The sequence below is a fragment of the Pelophylax lessonae genome (assembly GCF_965119305.1).
Source record: "Pelophylax lessonae genome assembly, chromosome: 4".
Lineage (NCBI taxonomy): Eukaryota > Metazoa > Chordata > Amphibia > Anura > Ranidae > Pelophylax > Pelophylax lessonae.
In genome coordinates, this window is record NC_138771.1 from 443,097,154 (window position 1) to 443,117,845 (window position 20,692).

The 20,692-nt window shown below is 43.5% G+C and overlaps 1 protein-coding gene across 1 annotated transcript in view; it reads left to right on the plus strand.

The window, feature by feature from the left end:
- The window catches only part of DELE1 (DAP3 binding cell death enhancer 1), a 62,337-nt gene that overhangs the window by 29,328 nt on the left and 12,317 nt on the right, over positions 1 to 20,692 (plus strand). Inside the window, exons 5-9 of the mRNA XM_082252658.1 lie at positions 1,841 to 1,999; positions 2,079 to 2,164; positions 2,531 to 2,633; positions 8,304 to 8,449; positions 16,099 to 16,245. Of these exons, the coding sequence (XP_082108784.1) occupies positions 1,841 to 1,999; positions 2,079 to 2,164; positions 2,531 to 2,633; positions 8,304 to 8,449; positions 16,099 to 16,245 (641 nt within the window). The remainder of the gene's footprint in view (positions 1 to 1,840; positions 2,000 to 2,078; positions 2,165 to 2,530; positions 2,634 to 8,303; positions 8,450 to 16,098; positions 16,246 to 20,692) is intronic.

Here is a 20,692-nt window from a genome sequence, read left to right on the forward strand (position 1 = left end):
AAATGCGCTTCTGAAAGAATGGTCAAACATTCCCATAGACGTACTCTTAAACCTTGTGGACCGCCTTATCAGAAGAGTTGAAGCTGTTATAACTGCAAAGGGTGGGCCAACTCAATTTGGAACCCTACAGACTAAGACGGGGGCGCCATTAAAGTTCATGTTGGTGTAAAGGCAGAGGTTCCAATACTTTTGACAATATAGTGTATTCTTTGACATCAGTACATCAGGATGACGTTTCCACTTGTGAAAATGCCAGTTCTTCTGGTCCGGATTTTTACTACTCAGGACAGTACCAACTTACAAACGTGAATGACATGTTTTTTGCGACTTCCTGCATGTCCGATTGCATGGTTCGCTATACTTTCTTTGGAAATGTCCCCTGACATTTAACCTCTTCAGGGTAAAAGTAAAACAAACCTTAGTGCCTGAAACCAGTTTTGCAACTTTGGCATGTGTTAGTAAAACTGTACATCACAACTATCTAGTGCATCCAGGTTATTTATAGCTTGTTTTTTCTTTCTGGACAAATTGAGTCTGTTCATTTGGTGGTAAATAGTAATGGATATCTCCTGGCTTTTTTTTTAATCTCCAAGAAAAACTGGCCAAAATAGTAAAAAATATAAAGTTGCTTTTTTTTTTTTTTTTTTACTATTTAGCCATGTACTTCCATGATCTACCGCCAAAGAACAACCCAAAACAATTTCTCCTACTCCTGACTATAGTGCTTTTATTGCTTTTATTTATTTTGTTGTTTTTTACATTTTTTTATCCCACCTAAAGCACACTGATACTAAATAAATGTATTTTTATTCCTGTCTAAAACACGTTGTACCCAACCCTTACCTTTTGACCCTAACCCTCAGTCACCTAGATCAAACCCTAATCTAGCTATTTTTTTTTTTCCACACTTTTTTTTTTTTTTTATTTCTTCTCTAGCAAGGACAGTCTCCATGCTGGGAGGACACACAGGTACACAGATATACAGTTCAGTGAGGTGACATATGTGCGTACGCTCATCAGGAAGAGATTAATAAATATGCCAGCTCATGGCACCACAATGTTGCACACGGTTACCATTTCATTTCATGAACTGAGGTACATTAAGTGGAGTCAGTGCAGACATGTAGGAACACATTTAAATCTATAAATCTCTATATTATTTCACCTTCATCACACTATAATTTATCCATGTGTAAGATCCAGACTTAACCCGTTCAGGTTTGAGGGCTATATAGCTATATGTGTACTGTTTTTTTTTTTTTTCTCTTGAAGCTGACTCCAGTTTTTCTTACACTTTACATAGCTGAGGCTATATATAGCATACCACACTGTTCTGGGTTCAAACTGAGATTTTCCTATCTCGTACCTGTAACACAATGGAGTGTATCTGAGCGGCGCTCAGCCATTCATAGACAGTAATGTATTCTAGCAATTAATACAAAACTCTCATTCCTCAAAGTCAGAGAGACGGCTGATGATGTCACAACCTCTGACTCAGCCAATCGGAAGAAGTTTTGTATTCATTGCTAGAATACATTGCTTTCTTTTAATGCCTGAGTGCCGCTCAGATACACTTTATTGTGTTCCGGGTATGAGTCAGGAAGATCTCGGTTTGAACCCAAAACACAGTGCTGTATGCTGTATTTAGCTTCATCTGCATACATTTTATACAGCACATCCAGCGGGCCTCACATGTTAGTGAGAGACATAGTTTATTTTGGCCAGCTTGGCCCAAACTAACTATGTAAAGTGTAAGAAAAGCAGGAGTTCAGCTTTAAGAGACATTTGGGTTATTGTTTCTTACACAATATATACTTTTTCTCTTCCCTATTTGTTGTAGCCGTCAGCAATCCCATTTTGCCAAAGAGTGTCCAGTCTTGTACCTGGAATGGTATTAAGCTACAGAATGATGCTGCACTGCAGAATGTGGATGATTCTCTTGAGAGTGCATCTCAAGCTTTCTCTAGTGAAAGTGACCTGTATCATCTGTCTGAGCAAGGTATGGCAGGTAGAAGACTGAGCACCCTAATCATCCTTAGAATCCTTCTTATAGTTGTATTTGTTGTTTTTTTTCATAGCAAATTCAAGCACCGATGACAGCTTTGGTTCTTCACTTGGATCAGATGTTGGTTCTGCAGAGAATACATCAAGACCTGTCAACGAGGTAATATTACAGAAGTTGTCAGAACATGGAACGTGTAAAAGCATAACTTTTCTCCATACACCGCACTGTCATTATCTCCCTCCTTTCTCTTTATAACTTTATGTTTTGTGAATTGTATAGTTTTGTTTTTTTTTCAAAATCAAATAATTTTTTTGTGTTGGAAAAATAAAGTTCCATTTTCAAAACATTTTTCCATTACATAACCAAATAGTAATTTACGGAAGAAAAGAAAGCACATACAGTCTGATTGTGTAATAGAGATGAGAGATGAAGGTAATGGCCAAAAAAAAGTGCAGTAAATGGTGAAAGGTCGGCTTTGGTGATTAAAAACTTAAACTAAGAGACAATTTTGTACTTTTTTTTTAGCTACGGGAACCAAAAGAAGACCATGGAGAATCATTGAACCTTGCTGCCTCTCGATTGCTGGATTTGACAGAAACCAGCGTGCCTACAGTGCTGAACATATTTGGTACATGTATATCCTTACTGACTGTTTTCTGGATTGTGGGGAGAGACTGGAACACCTGAAAGAAACACAGAAATGTGAAATGTATACAACCTGCACTCCTTAGATAGTGTCCAAAGTGTAAACTATCACCTTGTAAAACAACCCATTCAGTTTCAAATTAGAAATGAAATGCACAACATTTATATATATATATATATATATATATATATATATAAAATCACAATCTCGATTCATCCCCCCTCACAATCTTAAAGAGGAAGTGAACCCTCCTCTGCAACTTTTACCTATAGGTAAGCCTATGATAAGGCTTACCTATAGGTACTGTAAATATCTCCTAAACATGCACCGTTTAGGAGATATTTACCTGACATCACTGGCGCATGCGCTCTGAAGGAACGGCCGCTGGTGCCGTTCCTTCAGCGCCCCGTGCTGTGACCGTCGGCTCCCGTGCGCGGGAGTGACATCACCGCGGCTCCGGCCAATCAGATGGCCGGATGCCGCGATCCCGGAAGACGGGCGACTGAACATGTCGCCCGTCGTAGAGGTAAGCGGGCGACACGGCGGGGGCTCCTTCTTAGGTAAGTATTTCATAATGAGCTAGTATGCGATGCATACTAGCTCATTATGTGTTTCTCTTTCAGGTTGAAAAAAAAAATAAAAAAATTTTTTACAACCTCTTTAAGACCCCGTTCACACTGGGGGCGACCTGTCAGGCGACCTGGTCGCCTGACAGGTCGCCGTAGGTCGCCTGCCATAGAGAAGCTGTGGACCCGTTCTAATAGGAGCGACACAAGTCGCTCCGACTTAGAAAAAGGGTCCGGAGCTTCTTTGGGGCGACCTGGAGCGACCAGCATTGACTTCAATGATATGAAGTCCGTGCCGGCCGATCCGAGGTCGGGGTGCGAGCTGCGCACCACGACCTGTGAGGTCGCCCCGGCAAGTAGCGTCGCCCCAGTGTGAACGGGGTCTAAACGGCATGTCCTCGATTCTTACAAAGCTGTTCTCTGCTCACTCACAGCTGTAAAAAAAAAAAAAAGCCTCTGGCCACAAATGTTTATCAACATTGTTAAGGCTGCTAGATGACTATAAATCTTTCCGTTCTTTTTAGATCAAAGGAATGAACTTCTGTCTGTAAGTGAGGGCAGTTTAACCTCTTAAAGACTAAGCCTTTTTCTCACACTTGTTGCTTACAAGTTAAAATCAGTATTTTTTGATAGAAAATTACTTAAACCCCCCAAACATTTATATATATATATATATCTATATATCTTTTTTTTTTTTTTTTTGCAGAGATCCTAGAGAATAAAATGGCGATCGTTGCATTCTTTTATGTCGCACTGTATTTGCGCAGAAGTCTTTCAAACGCAGTTTTTTTGGGAAAAAATACATTTTAATGAATTTAAAAAAAAATAAGCAGTAAAGTTAGCCCAAATTTTTTTATATAATGCAAAGGATGTTACGTTGAGAGTCGTGATCTTTATTCTAAGCAAAAAAACTGTGTGTGTATATATACTGTATGTATGTATAAATAAATATATATATATATATATACACCTATACACACACACAGTATCTCACAAAAGTGAGTACACCCCTCACATTTTTGTAAATATTTTATTATATCTTTTCATGTGACAACACTGAAGAAATGACACTTTGTTACAATGTACAGTAGTGAGTGTACAGCTTGTACAACAGTGTAAATTTGCTGTCCTCTCAAAAAAAAAAAACTCAACACACAGTCATTAATGTCTAAGCCGCTGGCAACAAAAGTGAGTACACCCCTAAGTGAAAATGTCCAAATTGGGCCCAAAGTGTCAATCTTTTGTATGACCACCATTATTTTCCAGCACTGCCTTAACCCTCTTGGGCATGGAGTTCACCAGAGCTTCACAGGTTGCCACTGGAGTCCTCTTCTACTCCTCCATGATGACATCACGGAGCTGGTGGATGTTAGAGACTTTGCGCTACTCCAACTTCCGTTTGAGGATGCCCCACAGATACTCAATAGGGTTTAGGTCTGTAAACATGCTTGCCTAGTCCATCACCTTTACCCTCAGCTTCTTTAACAAGGCAATGGTCGTCTTAGAGGTGTGTTTGGGCTGGTTATCATGTTGGAATACTGTCCTGCGGCCCAGTCTCCAAAGGGAGGGGATCATGCTCTGCTTCAGTATGTCACAGTACATGTTGGCATTCATGGTTCCCTCAATGAACTGTAGCTCCCCATTGTGGGCAGAACTCATGCAGCCCCAGACCATGACACTCACACTTCCTTGCTTGATTGTAGGCAAGACACACTTGTCTTTGTACTCCTCCCCTGGTTGCTGCCACACACGCTTGATACCATCTTAACCAAATAAGTTTATCTTGGTCTCATCAGACCACAGTACATAGTTCCAGTAATCCATGTCCTTAGTCTGCTTGTTTTTAGCAATCTGTTTGCGGGCTTTTTGCGCATCATCTTTAGCTTCCTTCTGGGATGACAGCTATGCAGACCAGTTTGATGCAGTGTGCAGCGTATGGTCTGAGCACTGACAGGCTGACCCCCCACCCCTTCAACCTCTGCATCAATACTGGCAGCACTCAAATGTCTATTTCCCAAAGACAACCTCTGGATTTGACGCTGAACACATGCACTCAACTCCTTTGGTCGACCATGGCGAGGCCTGTTCTTAGTAGAACCTGTCCTGTTTAAACCGCTATATGGTCTTGGCCAGTGTACTGCAGCTCAGTTTCAGGGTCTTGGCAATCGTCTTATAGCCTAGGCCATTTTTATGAGAGTTCTTTGCCATGAGGTGCCATATTGAACTTCCAGTGACCAGTATGCGAGAGTGAGAGTGATAACACCAAATCTAACTCACCTGCCCCCCATTCACACCTGAGACCTTGTAACGCTAACGAGTCGCATGACACTGGGGAAGGAAAATGGCTAATTGGGCCCAATTTTGACATTTTTAGTTAGGGGCGTACTCACTTTTGTTGCCAGTGGTTTAGACATTAATGGCTGTATGTTGAGTTATTTTGAGAGGAAAACAAATTTACACTGTTGTAGAAGCTGTACACTCATTACTTTACATTGTAGCAAAGTGTAATTTCTTCAGTGTTGTCACATGAAAAGATTTAATAGAATATTTACAAAAATGTGAGGGGGGGGTACCCCTTTGTGAGATACTGTGTGTGTGTGTGTGTATATATATATACCGTATTTATCGGCGGATAACACGAGCCGGCATATAACACGCACCCCAATATTTGGAGAGAAATTTCAGGAAAAAAGCTTAAATTTAAAATAAACAGCTTTGAACTCAGAACATTTTTTTTTTTAAATCAAAGGATATCTCACCAGTGCCCATGAATGCAGCCTCATCAGCAGTCCCCCACACAGGAAGAACGAGCGAGCGCAGTCATCGGAAGTCCCGCCTCCTCTGCCGAGACGTGTGACGTCAGCCATAGGCGGGACTTCCGATGACTGCGCTCGCTCGTTCTCCCTTCTCCTCGGCCCAGCCCGCCCCCTTCTGCTCTTATGACAATTCGTCCTTCCTTCTCCTCGGCCCGGCCTGCCCCTTCTGCTCTCGGCAATGCTTCCTGGCCGTTTTTTTTTTTTTTAAGATCGGCGTATAACACGCACTGCTGCTTTTTCCTCCATTTTTAGGAGGAAGAGGGCGTGTTATACGCCGATAAATACATATGTGTATATATATATATATATATATATATCATAATAAATGCCTCTATTCTTTTTTTTATAAGTGCTCACATTCACTCTGTTCTCAGCTGCATAAGAGCTGGGGGGGGGGGACAGCAGCACACTGATCTTCCCAGTAAATGCAGCAGGGGGCATGTCAGGACAAGTCAGAACATTGGAGGAGAGCTCACTGAGTTCCCAGCACAGCTAGAAAACTGACCACGCTGTGCTCTCCTGCTTAGTGTGGTCAGTGTTCCATAGTAAAGGAAGGGGACCAGCAGGTGGCAATACAAAGAGAACAGGAGACTCTCATACAAGTACATGGTACAGCAGGCACAAATCAGGAAAATGAAGTGTTGGAGTAACAAATACTTTTTAAAGTCCTATATAAACAACATTTTTTTTTTTTTTAAAGTGTGGGGATGGGTTAGAGCCCCTGTTAGATTTGTACTGCTGTTGATGTCCCTAGGGCAGTGTTTCTGAACTCCGGTCCTCAGGGCACACTAACGCCAGATTTGAAGTATTACCTTGGGGAGATGCAGACTAGAATACTGCAGTCACTGAGCAGCAAATGATATCACCTGTGATGTATTTCAGTTTTCTTGCAAACCTGGCCTGTCAGTGTTCCCTGAGGACCGGAGTTGAGAAACACTGCCCTAGGGGATTCTTAAGCTAAATACACACTATACAATTTTCATTCGATTTTTTTTCCTTTAGATTAACCAAAACCATATTAAATGAGTTCAAACTTAAACACTTTCAGTTTGTATGCAATCAGGCAGGCCCTTGCACTACATAGTTAAAGGTAAATCTAAAGGAAATCTGACAACAAAAGTTGTATAATGTGTATTCAGCTTTAGTCTGGTTGAAAAAAGACACAAGTCCATCTAGTTCAACCAATAAAGCCTGAGATTAAAAATAATGAAAAATCCAACATTTTCAGTTGTCACCAGAAAAGGAATAGAGTACAGGAATAGAGGGAAAGTCTTGTGTACAGGACAGCAAGTTAAAATCTACCCAGTAGGATACAGATAAGAAAAGTCCTGACAAGTTATTAAACCATTCCCTTGTGTAACAAAAAAAAAACACTTTGATATGCTATACTTTGATGTGGCTGCTTTTTTGGACCCTTTCTCATTAAATAGGCATTAAAAGAAAACCTATACAAATGACCTGTTTCAATTTGCAAGCTGTGAATTTCTAGTGGTACATTTGAAATTTGTCTATATAGTGTGCTGCAAAATCATAATTAAAGCAAAGTTTCACCCAAAAGTAGAAGTTCTGCTTCAAGGACTCCTCACTTCCTTACATGCCACATTTGGCATGTCATTTTTTTGGGGGAGTGGGTACCTAGTTTTGACAGGTACCCTGTCCTACTTCCGCTCGTGCCTCCTAAGCGACTTGAGCAAAAGCTCTTCCACCCTGCAATCTTCTGGGACACGTCACAGGTCCCAGAAGATTGCCCAGCCATTGAGGAGGTGCAGCGTGAAGCCGCAAGCTGTCACAGCTGGGTGCCCACACTTGTGATGCTGGGGGGAGGCGAGGGAGAGAACCAAGGATTTGTGCGGCCGCATTGCCAGATCGTGGGACAGGTGAGTGTGTTTTTATTAAAGGTCAGCAGCTACACTTTTTGTTTTAATAAATACAAAAATACTAGAACTCTGCTTTAATATTCTTTAGGAGGAGTGCAAAAAGGAAGAGGGGGGGGGGATTTTTGTGGACTTTTAGGAAGGAGCTAGATTGAAGTGGGCAGTGCCAGTGTTATGATGCTCACTATTAACCCAAAGAGCAGGTGATGGGACAGTTCCCTGGAATTAGCAGTATTTCTGACTGTGAAATACTTTTCATCATCCTTTTTCCTTGCATTGCATCCATATTGTACCTTTTTAACTCCTATATGTGTGCTTCAACTATGTCTGATTGTAGTTGCCCTTTAATCACATCTCTAAATGTTGATATTGTTTATCTGTTACCAATCTCTCCAGGGATCATTAGCGCTAGAGACAGTGCTGATTACAAGTCCGCATTCCACTTCTTTCAAGAATCCGCAGAGAATGGCTACAGCAAGGCCCAATACAATGTGGCTGTGTGCTATGAGAAAGGAAAAGGAGTGGCCAAAGATATGACCAAAGTATGTGGCATTGCCTGACTGTCTGATTGTAACTGACCGATTGTAGAGATCGCATTGGTGCAAAATATAGATGATTTCTACTGAGCTCTACATGCACATCTGTATTTATTGCACCAATATATTCCTTGATCATAATGCATTGTGTACACATGCTTTAGACCACAGTTTCTTAGCGTCTGGCACCTGGACCTATAAAGTTAAGCTTTGGCAAGGCCAGGAGTATTTAAAGAGTAAGTCCACCCTAAAACTAAAATCCCTGCATCTATAGACCTCCACGATCTAACACTAACATATCTAGCCCTGTAAAGAAGAAATCAGTATACATACCTTTTTGAAGCCAATCTGGTCTCCAGTGGTGGAAGCTCTGCAGAGGACACAGCCGTCAACGGCTGTGAAATGAATGGGAAGTGACGTCGCCCATAGACTTCCTATGGGGCTTCTGTTGTCTGATGTTTCCTCTGCACCCACCTCCACAACGAAGCTGCTGCTGACAGCTCAGCGTGGGATCAGGTTGGATCAGCTTCCAAAATGGTATGTATACAGATTTCTTCCTTACATGACTAGATAGCTTAGTGTTAGATTGTGGATATCTGTAGATGCAGGGATTTTAGTGTTAAGGTGGAATTTTACTTTATATAATCTTAAAGCCCAACTCTGGGAAAAATTAAAAGTATCCCTTGCAGTAGGGCTGTGTCCATACTGCAAAGGTTAAATGCCTGTTTAGTGTAGGGGATGGGAAAACCAGTTTCACTTACCTAATCCACTACCCCAGCAGATGGTGTTCCCCCACACTCCGGCGATTGACTGTCCCTTGGCGTCATCACAACCAATGCAAAGGCTCTGGTCCCTGCATTAATCCTGATGACATCAGGACCTTAGACAGGCTTGAGCTTGGTGGAGAAGATGCTATAGATACCGGTCTAGCGGTGCAGAGGATCGAGTAAATAAATCTACTTAATTCCCAACACTAAATGTGCAATTAAAGGATAAGTCCAGTCAAAAACTAACTAACCCTAAACCTGCTCTTTGCCACATTCTAAGACTATTCTATCTAACCCTGTAAAGCAAAAATCACTGTACTTACCTATTTTACACCAGATCCGGTCTCCAGCGACGGAAGCTCTGTACAGGAGAGGCCTGACAACGGCTGTGAATGGAAAGTGGCATCACCCATAGACTTACTATAGGGCTTCCGTTATCGAGTGCCTCTCCTGCACCCCCCTCCATGCTGTAGCCACCGCTGGCAGCTCAGCGTGGGACCTGATCAAGTGTAGAAAAGGAAAGTACAGTGATTTTTGCTTTACAGGGTTAGATAGAATAGTCTTAGAATGTGGCACAGAGCAGGTTTAGCGTTAGTTAGTTTTTGACTGGACTTATCCTTTAACAATTGCAGTGGAGGCAGAGTCCCACTGCAAGGGATCCTTTTCAGGTTTCCTGGGACTGGGCTTTAACAAACAGCAAATGATCTGCTTTCTCTCAGCAATTCAGCTCATCCTTCTCTCCCCTTACAACAGTGATTCCAGCCTTGCGGGCTGCATTCACACTGTGTGGTTAACGTGCATTGCTTTAAGGCAACCCAGTCATGTGAATGGGCTTGCCAACGCATCAAAAAAGGGACATACACTATTGCTTAATCTATTTCTTAATCTTCCATCACTGTTTATAGAGGGCTTGGTATTCATAACTATTTGGGTCATGCCGCTACTTTCAGGTGAATGGGCACTGGCCAAAAAAAAGACAGGAATCCCTCCCCACCCAACCATAACTTCTCCTAGCTTAGCTAAGCCTCAGTTTTTATAGCTAGTGTCTGGACTCCTCACACAAGAGAAGGGACAGCATGTAATGTCTCCCGGTCAATGTTGCATCCTGCGACCAGTGATCTCTGAAGTACAGTGTATCTGGTGACCTTGCTGGTAGGGTGCTATACAGGGCAGGGATCCCACTGGAGGAAAGTAGAGTCCCTGAAAGCCCTTCAGGGCACACACGCTGTGATGGGTGAGATTTTACCCTGAAGCTATGTACTGGTGAGGGTAATGAATAGTGCAGCAATGTGGCAGTCTCCCTTGGCAATGTTTTCCTGTGTTCCCTGGGGCATTTTGGGGAGAATGGGGAATCATATAGAGGTGAAGGAGAGCAAAAGGGAGCAGCTCGGCATGGTGGGGTCGTCATGCGCATCTGCAGCATTTTAACTGATCCTGGACACAGTACACATGCATTTGGTGCTCCTACACAGTGTGGAGATACCTGGTCGCACCACACTAAACTTAATTTTGTTTAGTAGCTTTCTGTCTCCAGCCCTGCACAGAAGCAGTTGCCACTTCCTCAACACCAGGTACAGCAAGTATTGGAACACCTGTCTACTAGTAGCAGTGACTGCCGCATAGGTGTTTTAATTTAGGTTGACACTCCTGTCAGGTTGGTGGCTGCCACCCTCTGGGATTCCCAGGTCTTTTTAATCTTTAGCAAACCATGGCATTGGTCAGACATGGAGGTGGAGGAAATGGCGATGGGGTGGACTCCCATCTCCCTCTATCTGGTAGGGAGAACTTCCTACAAAGCTCACCCTGCAATGGCTTCTTAAAGGCCCGTACACACGTACCGATCGTCGGCATACAAACGTCGGTGGACGAAGGATCTGCCGATTGTACGCGTGTTAGTATGGTGCCTCCGACAGATGTCTGCGCACAATCCGCGGACAAAAGTCTTTCGTGCAAACATGAAAATATTTGTATGCCGACACCAGAACGGACGATTGTTCGCCTGTCAGTACACAATTCGGCCGACAGACCGCAGATTTGCAAGACTGGGCATGCTCAGAAAATAGAAAACACAGGGAAAGTTAACCATTACATGACATCACTTCTGCAGTCGGCGGACAAAATTCTTGTGCTGTCCTTGTGCTGTCTTTGCACTTTTCAGCAGACACCGACATCCCGGGGAGAAAAGAGGAACATTTGTAAGCCGACCATCGGTACGTGTGTACGGGGCTTTAAGAGATCAGAATAGTTCTGAAACTGAGCCCGTATCTGGTAATCTTCTGCTTCAGGGACACAGTTCTCTCCTTTTGTTTCAAAGGAGGAATTTTCTACAGTCATATTTAGCCTGGATGAACAGCTCTCAGGGGTCTCACTGGCTAGGAATGCCTTGGACGCAAATTTGGGCACTCTCCTTCCCCTTTTGAGGGAGGAGAAGGCATCGGAGGAAGTTCTTCAGAATAAGGAAGAACTGAAAGCTGTTGAGGATCAGAAATGCTCTGCGAAATTGTCCTAACAGGCGGAATCCTAGCGTCCAGGGCTATCTCAGACTCAAAAGACCAAGGTGGGCTTCCTAGTACGCACTAACCTTAAAGTGAATTTAAAGTCTCTTTTAAAAAAAAATAAAAAATAACAAACATGTTATACTTACCTCCTCTGTGCAGTTGATTTTGCACAGGGCAGCCCAAATCCTCCTCTTCTCGGGCCCCTCCCTTTCAGCAAGCAGCTTGCTATGGGAGTACCTGAGCTGAGCTGCAGCTCCGTGTGTCTATTCAGATGCAGAGCTGATGTTCGGCCCCACACCTCTCTTTCCTGATTGGCTGACTGACTTTGATTGACAGCCGTGGGAGCCAGTGGTGCCGCTGCTGTGTCTCAGCCAATCAGGAGGAAGAGATGGGGATCAGGTAAGTAAAAGGGGTTGCTGGGGAGGCTACTTCACACAGAAGGCTTTTTATCTTCATGCATAGAATGCATTAATATAAAAAACCTGCCTTTACAACTCCTTTAAGTTGCCACTGCTAAATTCCTTTTCCCCTAAAGTCGCTTGGGTCTTGGCGGCCGCTAAAATAATCACAAGTCTTTTCCCTAAACCCTCACTTACAAGAAGTTACAGTGGGTACGGAAAGTATTCAGACCCCCTTAAATTTTTCACTCTTTGTTATATTGCAGCCATTTGCTAAAATCATTTAAGTTCATTCTTCTTCCTCATGAATGTACACATAGCACCCCATACTAACAGAAAAACACAGAATTGTTGACATTGTTGCAGATTTATTAAAAAAGAAGAACTGAAATATCACAAGGTCCTAAGTATTCAGACCCTTTGCTCAGTATTTAGTAGAAGCCCCCTTTTGATCTAATACAGCCAGGAGTCTTTTTGGGAAAGATGCAACAAGTCTTTCACACCTGGATTTGGGGATCCTCTGCCATTCCTCCTTGCAGATCCTCTCCAGTTCTGTCAGGTTGGATGGTAAACGTTGGTGGACAGACATTTTTAGGTCTCTCCAGAGATGCTCAATTGGGTTTAAGTCAGGGCTCTGGCTGGGCCATTCAAGAACAGTCACGGAGTTGTTGTGAAGCCACTCCTTCGTTATTTTAGCTGTGTGCTTAGGGTCATTGTCTTGTTGGAAGGTAAACCTTCGGCCCAGTCTGAGGTCCAGATCCAGGATATCCCTGTACTTGGCCGCATTCATCTTTCCCTCGATTGCAACCAGTCGTCCTGTCCCTGCAGCTGAAAAACACCCCCACAGCATGATGCTGCCACCACCATGCTTCACTTTTGGGACTGTATTGGACAGGTGATGAGCAGTGCCTGGTTTTCTCCACACATACCGCTTAGAATTAAGGCCAAAAAGTTCTATTTTGGTCTCATCAGACCAGAGAATCTTATTTCTCATCATCTTGGAGTCCTTCAGGTGTTTTTTAGCAAACTCCATGCGGGCTTTCATGTGTCTTACACTGAGGAGAGGCTTCCGTCGGGCCACTCTGCCACAAAGCCCCGACTGGTGGAGGGCTGCAGTGATGGTTGACTTTCTACAACTTTCTCCCATCTCCTGACTGCATCTCTGGAGCTCAGCCACAGTGATCTTTGGGTTCTTCTTTACCTCTCTCACCAAGGCTCTTCTCCCCCGATAGCTCAGTTTGGCCGGACGGCCAGCTCTAGGAAGGGTTCTGGTCGTCCCAAACGTCTTCCATTTGAGGATTATGGAGGCCACTGTGCTCTTAGGAACCTTAAGTGCAGCAGAAATCTTTTTGTAACCTTGGCCAGATCTGTGCCTTGCCACAATTCTGTCTCTGAGCTCTTCAGGCAGTTCCTTTGACCTCATGATTCTCATTTGCTCTGACATGCATTGTGATCTGGAAGGTCTTATATAGACAGGTGTGTGGCTTTCCTAATCAAGTCCAATCAGTATAATCAAACACAGCTTGACTCAAATGAAGGTGTAGAACCATCTCAAGGATGATCAGAAGAAATGGAAAGCACCTGAGTTAAATATATGAGTGTAACAGCAAAGGGTCTGAATACTTAGGACCATGTGATATTTCAGTTTTTCTTTTTTAATAAATCTGCAACAATGTCAACAATTCTGTGTATTTCTGTCAGTATGGGGTGCTATGTGTACCATCACGAGGAAGAAGAATGAACCTAAATGATTTTAGCAAATGGCTGCAATATAACATAGAGTGAAAAATTTAAGGGGGTCTGAATACTTTCCGTACCCACTGTATATATCTCGATTGGGCTCACTGTAAGAAAGTGTTTTCACCACTGAACCATTTTGCTCACCAGTAACCTATAGAAGAGGAATTCTTTTGACTCAGCTGTTTTCATACTCAAGTGAGACCCTGGCTGTACTCTTGCTCTTTGAAGACCTTATGAAGAACAGGTTAAAGGCCCTTTTTAAGGGGTCCTTTTCTCTGATAGGAGGGACTCTGCAGTGGCTGCGGTGGGAGTTTGTCAAGCTCTTAAAGTGGTTGTAAATCCTCACGTGTATCCAGTGAAGTGACTGGCCTCAGGTGATACACAGAGATGGAACAAATCATCCTACATAAGTTGTATCTGTTGTCTTCTGTTCTGTACATTCATTCAAAGTCCAGGATTTGTACAGCTTGTCTAAACTTCCAGAAAGCAGGGGGCGAAGGGCTAAAGTTACACTCTGCAGATGTCAGTGAGAAGTGCCCTGAGAGCTGATTTGAGGGAAAGAACATACCCCCCTTCACGCAGCACACAGGAAAAGAGCTGAGGCGGTCAATCACATGCTGTGTGCTGGAGATCCCTCCCCTGTCACCTTTTTACCCCTTGGTGTCAAGTAAATTTGTCAGAAGTGACTCATGTAGATAGCAGAGGAGCAAATGCTTTGTTCATATTTCATGTCTGAGGTTTACAACCACTTTAAAGTATGGGGAGGGATATGGTCCATTCTTGAGAATCAGACCCAGAAGATCTGCCATTTGACATCTCCTGGAAGACTTTCTAAGAGCTTTGAGTTTCTCAGTGGATGTTTTGGAAGATTCCATATGACAGATTTCAAGGGGGGCTCTTCCAGATTGGCCAGATTTGATCTTGCAGGGTCTGATATTTCATTCCGCTTTGAGGTCATTGGCTTTGATGGCATGGCTGTTGAAGCACAAGTCCTGAGGGATGCAAGTGTTTCTGATTCTGTAATCCCCTACCTACTCAAGGCAAGGAAGTTGACCTCAAGGAAGTTGTGCCATAGTGCATGGAGAGTTTTTCACCTGGTGTGAGGCTCGAATGAGTATGTCATAGGGAGCGTTTTGAATTTTCTCCAGTTTGGGGTGGAGAAGTCGCTGGCTTTAAGTATCATCAAGGGACAGATATCAATCTGGGCCATTTTGTTTCAGGATTGATTACGCCTTATTCCTTGGTTAAAGCCTTTGTGCAGGGTGTCACACCAGTATGGGCAGAATCCCCTGTCTCCGTGGGACCATAACTTGGTTCTGTCTGTTTTGCAGCCTTCTCCTTTTGAACCTTACCATGAGAAATTGTTGCTCCTTATGTGCAAGGTGATCTTTCTGGTGACCATTACCTTGGCATGCAGTATCTTAAGGTTGGCTGTGCTTTTCTTCAAGGAACTTTTTCGGGTTCTCCACCAGGATAAGGTGGTGTTAAAACTTTGGTCCTCTTTCCTACCTGGTTTGTTCATTCTACCTGAATATTATATAAATAAAATGTGCAACGTTAAGATTATTCTTATAAAATATAATGTGCAAATATAAAGAAAAGCCCAAGAAAATGAATCCAGATGATGAAGCAACTTGCAAATGTACCACACGCCACCTTCAATGAATAGCAAACCTCACCACAGAATATAGCTGTAAGAAATACAGCCCAAATCAGCGCAATTAGGTCACCACAGCTTTCTTGCACCTCCTCTGGCAGCACAGGCCCAGAATGTAAGATGATCTCCAGGTAAGAGACAGCAGCCAGCCAAAACCACACTGAGACAGAACAAAACTCACCCCACAAGAGAGTATAATGAAATCATAGTGCAGCACTCATTGGTAAAGGATAAAAACCCATTCCAGTCACATTAAAAGCCTCTGCTCGGCACCCGAGTACAGCAGCGTGACGCCAGTGCTATAAGGTCGGCCCCTACGCATTCAACATAAGCACTCTTCTAGAAATTAGAAGTGGCCCAATCAATTACAATCAAGACTTCAAAGATTGCAGTACCCCCATATTTGTTCAGTTTGTGCTTGAATGATAGTGCTGTTCTTGTTTGACAGTATATTGGACCATGGCGCATCCGTATGTTTTTTGTGCTGTACTCAAAGAAAACAATATGCAATGTCCTAGAATGTTTTATGCTTTGTTTTTAGAAAGTAAGGGATCTTTCTTTTTACATTGTATGTTTGTACCTGCTCTTCTTCTAGGCAGCAGATTATTACCGCATGGCAGCCAGTGGAGGGCACCAGCTTGCCAAATATCGTTATGCCCGCCATTTGCTACAGTCTAACAGTGAGGAGCCACAGTCAGCAGTACAGCTGCTTCAAGAGGCTGCCCAGGCTGGTGTGAAAGAGGTGAGTGTTACATTATTGTGACCTAATCCTAGAACCCTTAAATGAGAAGATATTTTCTTCTTCTTTAAGAGTCCATATATTTAGGGTAAATTTTTAATTGTACTTGCACTAAACAATAGCCTCAAGCCTGAAAAAGGCAGGATGACCTTTAAAATGTTTTGCATCAGTTCATGTATATATGTATAGGTGTGTGTATGTATGTGTGTGTGTGTGTGTGTGTATATATATAATATATATATACAGTGCTCAGCATAAATGAGTGCACCCCAACAAATTGTTCAGAAAATCTTTACTTTCCTTTCAGGATCAAAATGTTCTATGGGACACTATACTACAAAATACTCCCACAATTGCAAGTCATTAATTGCAACCAAATTGGTACACCCGGCGGCCATTTTGCATTGGATTTCTGTTGAGAATCACTGGCGGCTATGTTTTGGGAGTCCCTAGAGGCGTTTTTTCTGGTGGTGGAGCCCCTCCCTATACCCCAGTGCTGAAACACAGATCTTTCTCTGATGATCCAGGTTGCTGAAGACACATGCTGTGCAGACGTTCTGGGCCTTCCTGGTGCATCTTTGGTGAGGGTGGTGAGTCTGGGGGGTCTCTCTCTAGCTCTCTGCTGGGGGTCTTCAGTGCGTTCTGTCTGACCTCTTGGGGGTGCTGTAGCGCCGTGGGAGGTTCTTTAAAAAAAAAAAAAATGTTTTCAACTTTTCCCCTGGTGCAACATGGCCCCTGACCCCTCAAGAAAGCCGCAGGGCCCTCCGGATCCCAGTTATCCATAGATGCACTGCCGGGGGTACTGGAATCCTTCCTTCCAATGTGTGACTGTCCCCTGATCGCTTTGGGGCAGTACAGGACCTGGTACAACAGAGAGTAATAGTTCTGGTTCCGTGTGCGGAACGTTTTCAGGTCTTTTATTCAAACCTGTTCACTGTCCCCAGGAAGGAGGGCAAGGTGCGTCCAATCCTGGACCTGAAGGCACTGAATTGCTTTGTGTGAGTTCAACAATACAAGATGGAGTCTGTTCGCACGGTGGTGGCTTCCCTACATCAGGGGGATTTCCTGGCCTCCATAGACATCAAAAATGTCTACCTTCACATCCCAATTTGTGCAGGACACCAGTGCTTTCTGCGTTTTGCCGTGGGAGAGGATCACTATCAGTTTGTGGCGTTACCCTTTGGTCTCGCCTCTGCTCCTCGGGTCTTCACAAAGGTGTTGTCTCCGGTCCTGGCGCTGTTATGGCAGCGGGGGATATGGTTCCTGGGTTACCTGGACGATCTGATTCACTGTGCGGAGTCTCCCACGGTGCTGGTGACAAATTTGGAAATCACCGTGAGACCTCTGGAGGAGTTTGGGTGGATTCCGAACCTTCAGAAGTCATCCCTGGTCCCTTCCATGAGACTGGACTATCTGGACCTGACTTTGGACTCGTCCTCAGCCAGGGTGTTTCTTTCTCTGGAAAAACTCCAAAAACTCCAGACTGCGGTTTTTCTAGGTGGATGTGCTGGCTTATGCAGATGCCTCTTTTGGCCTCAAGGTTTTGCAGGCTGCCGTTTAAGGGTGTTTTAGTCTCCCTTGAGGGTGTTTAATGTTTTTTCAGGTGAGTCTCATCTTGTTTTTCTGATGAGTTCTATGTTGCCTAGTTGGCTATGGTTTTGCCTTGGGGAATTATTTTTCTGAAAACTCAGCACACCTGATGGGCAGTCCCCTTAAGGTCAAAAACCCCCCTCTCTGCTATAGGCCTCCAGTCATTCTGCCTAGTGTTCAGAAGTATATACGTGATCTTATGCTGGGACCTGCGGTCCCATAGCTTTCTTCTTATCTTCGATCAACAGTCAGGCTGGGCGGCTGGCTGGATGATCTAGATCCAGTGGTTACAACAGTCTGACCAGCGAGCGTGTGCACAGACCAGGTCAGACCAGTAAGTTAAACGTGTCATGGGGACACATATATGACTGGACGCCTATAGTCTGTGTCACCCCTGGCCGACAGCAAACCCCCCCTACTTCGGTGGAGACCGGGGTGCTCCCTGGTGGGGAGGTCTCTCGTCATGGCTATCGGTAGATAAGTGCCTTGCAGCAGTAGGGGAGCGTGAGGTGTGGGTACTCCAGTGCCCCTGGTAACTGCCTGGTCCTTCCGCCGTGCACTTGGGAGGCTGGAGCTGCAGCAGGTGGAAGTGCACCACGCGGTTGTGCTGGCTGCAAATTTAGGCTGCGGCTTTGTGGCCTGCTGGGCGGACTCAGCTTGCTTATAGGTATCCACCCTCTGATGCCGTGATGTCGGCATCACATTCCCAGTTCCATGGGAGAACACAGCCTTAGGCAATCTTATCCATATGGAATAGGTCTTCCACTTTCTTGGACATTCGGCTTTACCTAGAGCTGTCGACAAGGGCCTCTCTTCTCTGGTGACTGCAGTCTCCGGCTCTACGGAACAGAAAGCCCTTCCATTAACGAACACAGCAGCAACTCCTCTATGGAGTTTTCTCCTTTGATACTGCTTGTGACTGACTGGAAGCCTATAGCAGAGAGGAGGTTTTATGCCCAGAGAGGACTGACCATAGGAGGTGCCCGAGTTTTTTTCTGCCTAATGTCCTACTCCTGTAAGTGGGTCTATTAAAAACCCTGTTTGGTCATGGATAAAGAAGAAAGCAGCTGTGTCCATCAATGAACTCAGAGAAAGGGATTTTACGGTGAGTAACAAAAAAAGCAGACTATTACAATTGTAATATGTAAGACTAGTTCATCCAAAGTTTGTTTAAATGTGTCCTCCCTACAGTTTCTTTTGAGCCAAGTAGGAATAAAGAATAGCAGAGTGCTCCAAAAACAAATACAATAACAATAATATAAATAATACCATTTAATCCTTTTTTTTTTTAACATTGTTTTTTTTATTTTTTTGTCTTCCTTTCATTTGTGTCACAAGAGGCTAAGAATCCCTAAAAGTGATAGAACAGCACATACTTTACTGAGGCATCATGTCACTCTTAGGGGTTGAATACCACTTTGCAAGAATCACCTCTTATACATGGAACTTTCTCTTTTTTTTTTTTTTCTGATTCTAAAGGCTCATACACACTATAAGAAAACTGGGTGAGAATTTTCGTCTAAAGAACTTTCGTATGATTTTCGTATAGTGTGTACATAACTTTTGACAGCCGATTCTGACTTTTCGTATGAAAATTCCTGAAGTGACACACTTCAAAATTTTTCTCGAATGGGAACAGAAGGAATGATTTCCGTTTAATGTGTACCATTTTTGTACAAAAAAAATAAAAAAAGAAAGACTGCGCATCATCAGAAACAATAAACAACAAAAAACCTTTGGCAGAAGAGAATTTTCGTACAAATTTTCCTTCATCAGTTTCAATCTGCTGTGAAACGATGAGGAAAATTGGACGTTCTTTTCCTGATTTTCCTATAGTGTGTACCCCACTTAAGTTGAGTTTGAAACTTGGGCAATGTAGAAATAAGCTTGTATAAGATCATAATATTTGTACAGATGATGAGGAGAAAATACGTAGGCTACTATACTAGTAAAAGTTGACTCTGATAAGGATGCAATAAATTAACTGATTCGCTTTACCATTGATACAACTTCTGACACATGCAGGAAAGATTTGGTAGCAGGGTTCTGCTTGACGTGAATGATTTAGTGGTGCTATATGGCTTTAGACTTTACATATTACACAGAGCCCACAAGTTTAGTGCAGATGGAGTAATTTTTTACAGTGGCGAATTTACTAGGACCTGTTCATAGAGAAATAGTAATGAACCATTTAAACTGACAATAGCATATAAATTCTAGCGTTTTGCCTGCATTTTGGATGCAGGTGGTATCTGGTTTGCATGTTGTGCCTGCAAAAACAGTGGTACAGTATTTTCTTTGCTGTTCCGATTAGTCACAAATAGAGATGGGCTCGGGCGTGTTCAGGGTCCCACCTGCCCGATCCCGCCAGGAAGCTGACACTGCACACAGCTAATCACAAGCAGTGAGAGTTTTCCTGATCTGCACAGCTTCGGACCAGAAAATTTCTCACTGCCTGATCGGGCAGGTGGGATCCCAAACATGCCCAAGTCAATTGCTAGTCAGATAGGTACACACAGGCCAAAAAACGGTCAGTTCAGCAGTTAATGGCCAACTTTTAGCCTGTGTGTACAGCACCTCATCCGACGGATGCCAGTTTCACAGCCAGCTTTTGTCGGACGAGCATGCTGGAAAACCAGCATCCAATCCATGCTCGCAGCAGTCCAAAACAAGTCCAACATGAAAAAAAAGCTGAAATCTTCTTGATGTTGAATGAAGGTGAAGATGAGGACGTGCAAACACCAAATCCCTCTTGGCACCCTCGTGTAAAGAAAAGAGAGGTAATACCCTTAACCAACTCAACATAATAAAACACTTGAGAAGATGACACCAGCCAGTGTAATAGATATGAAGTCCCAAC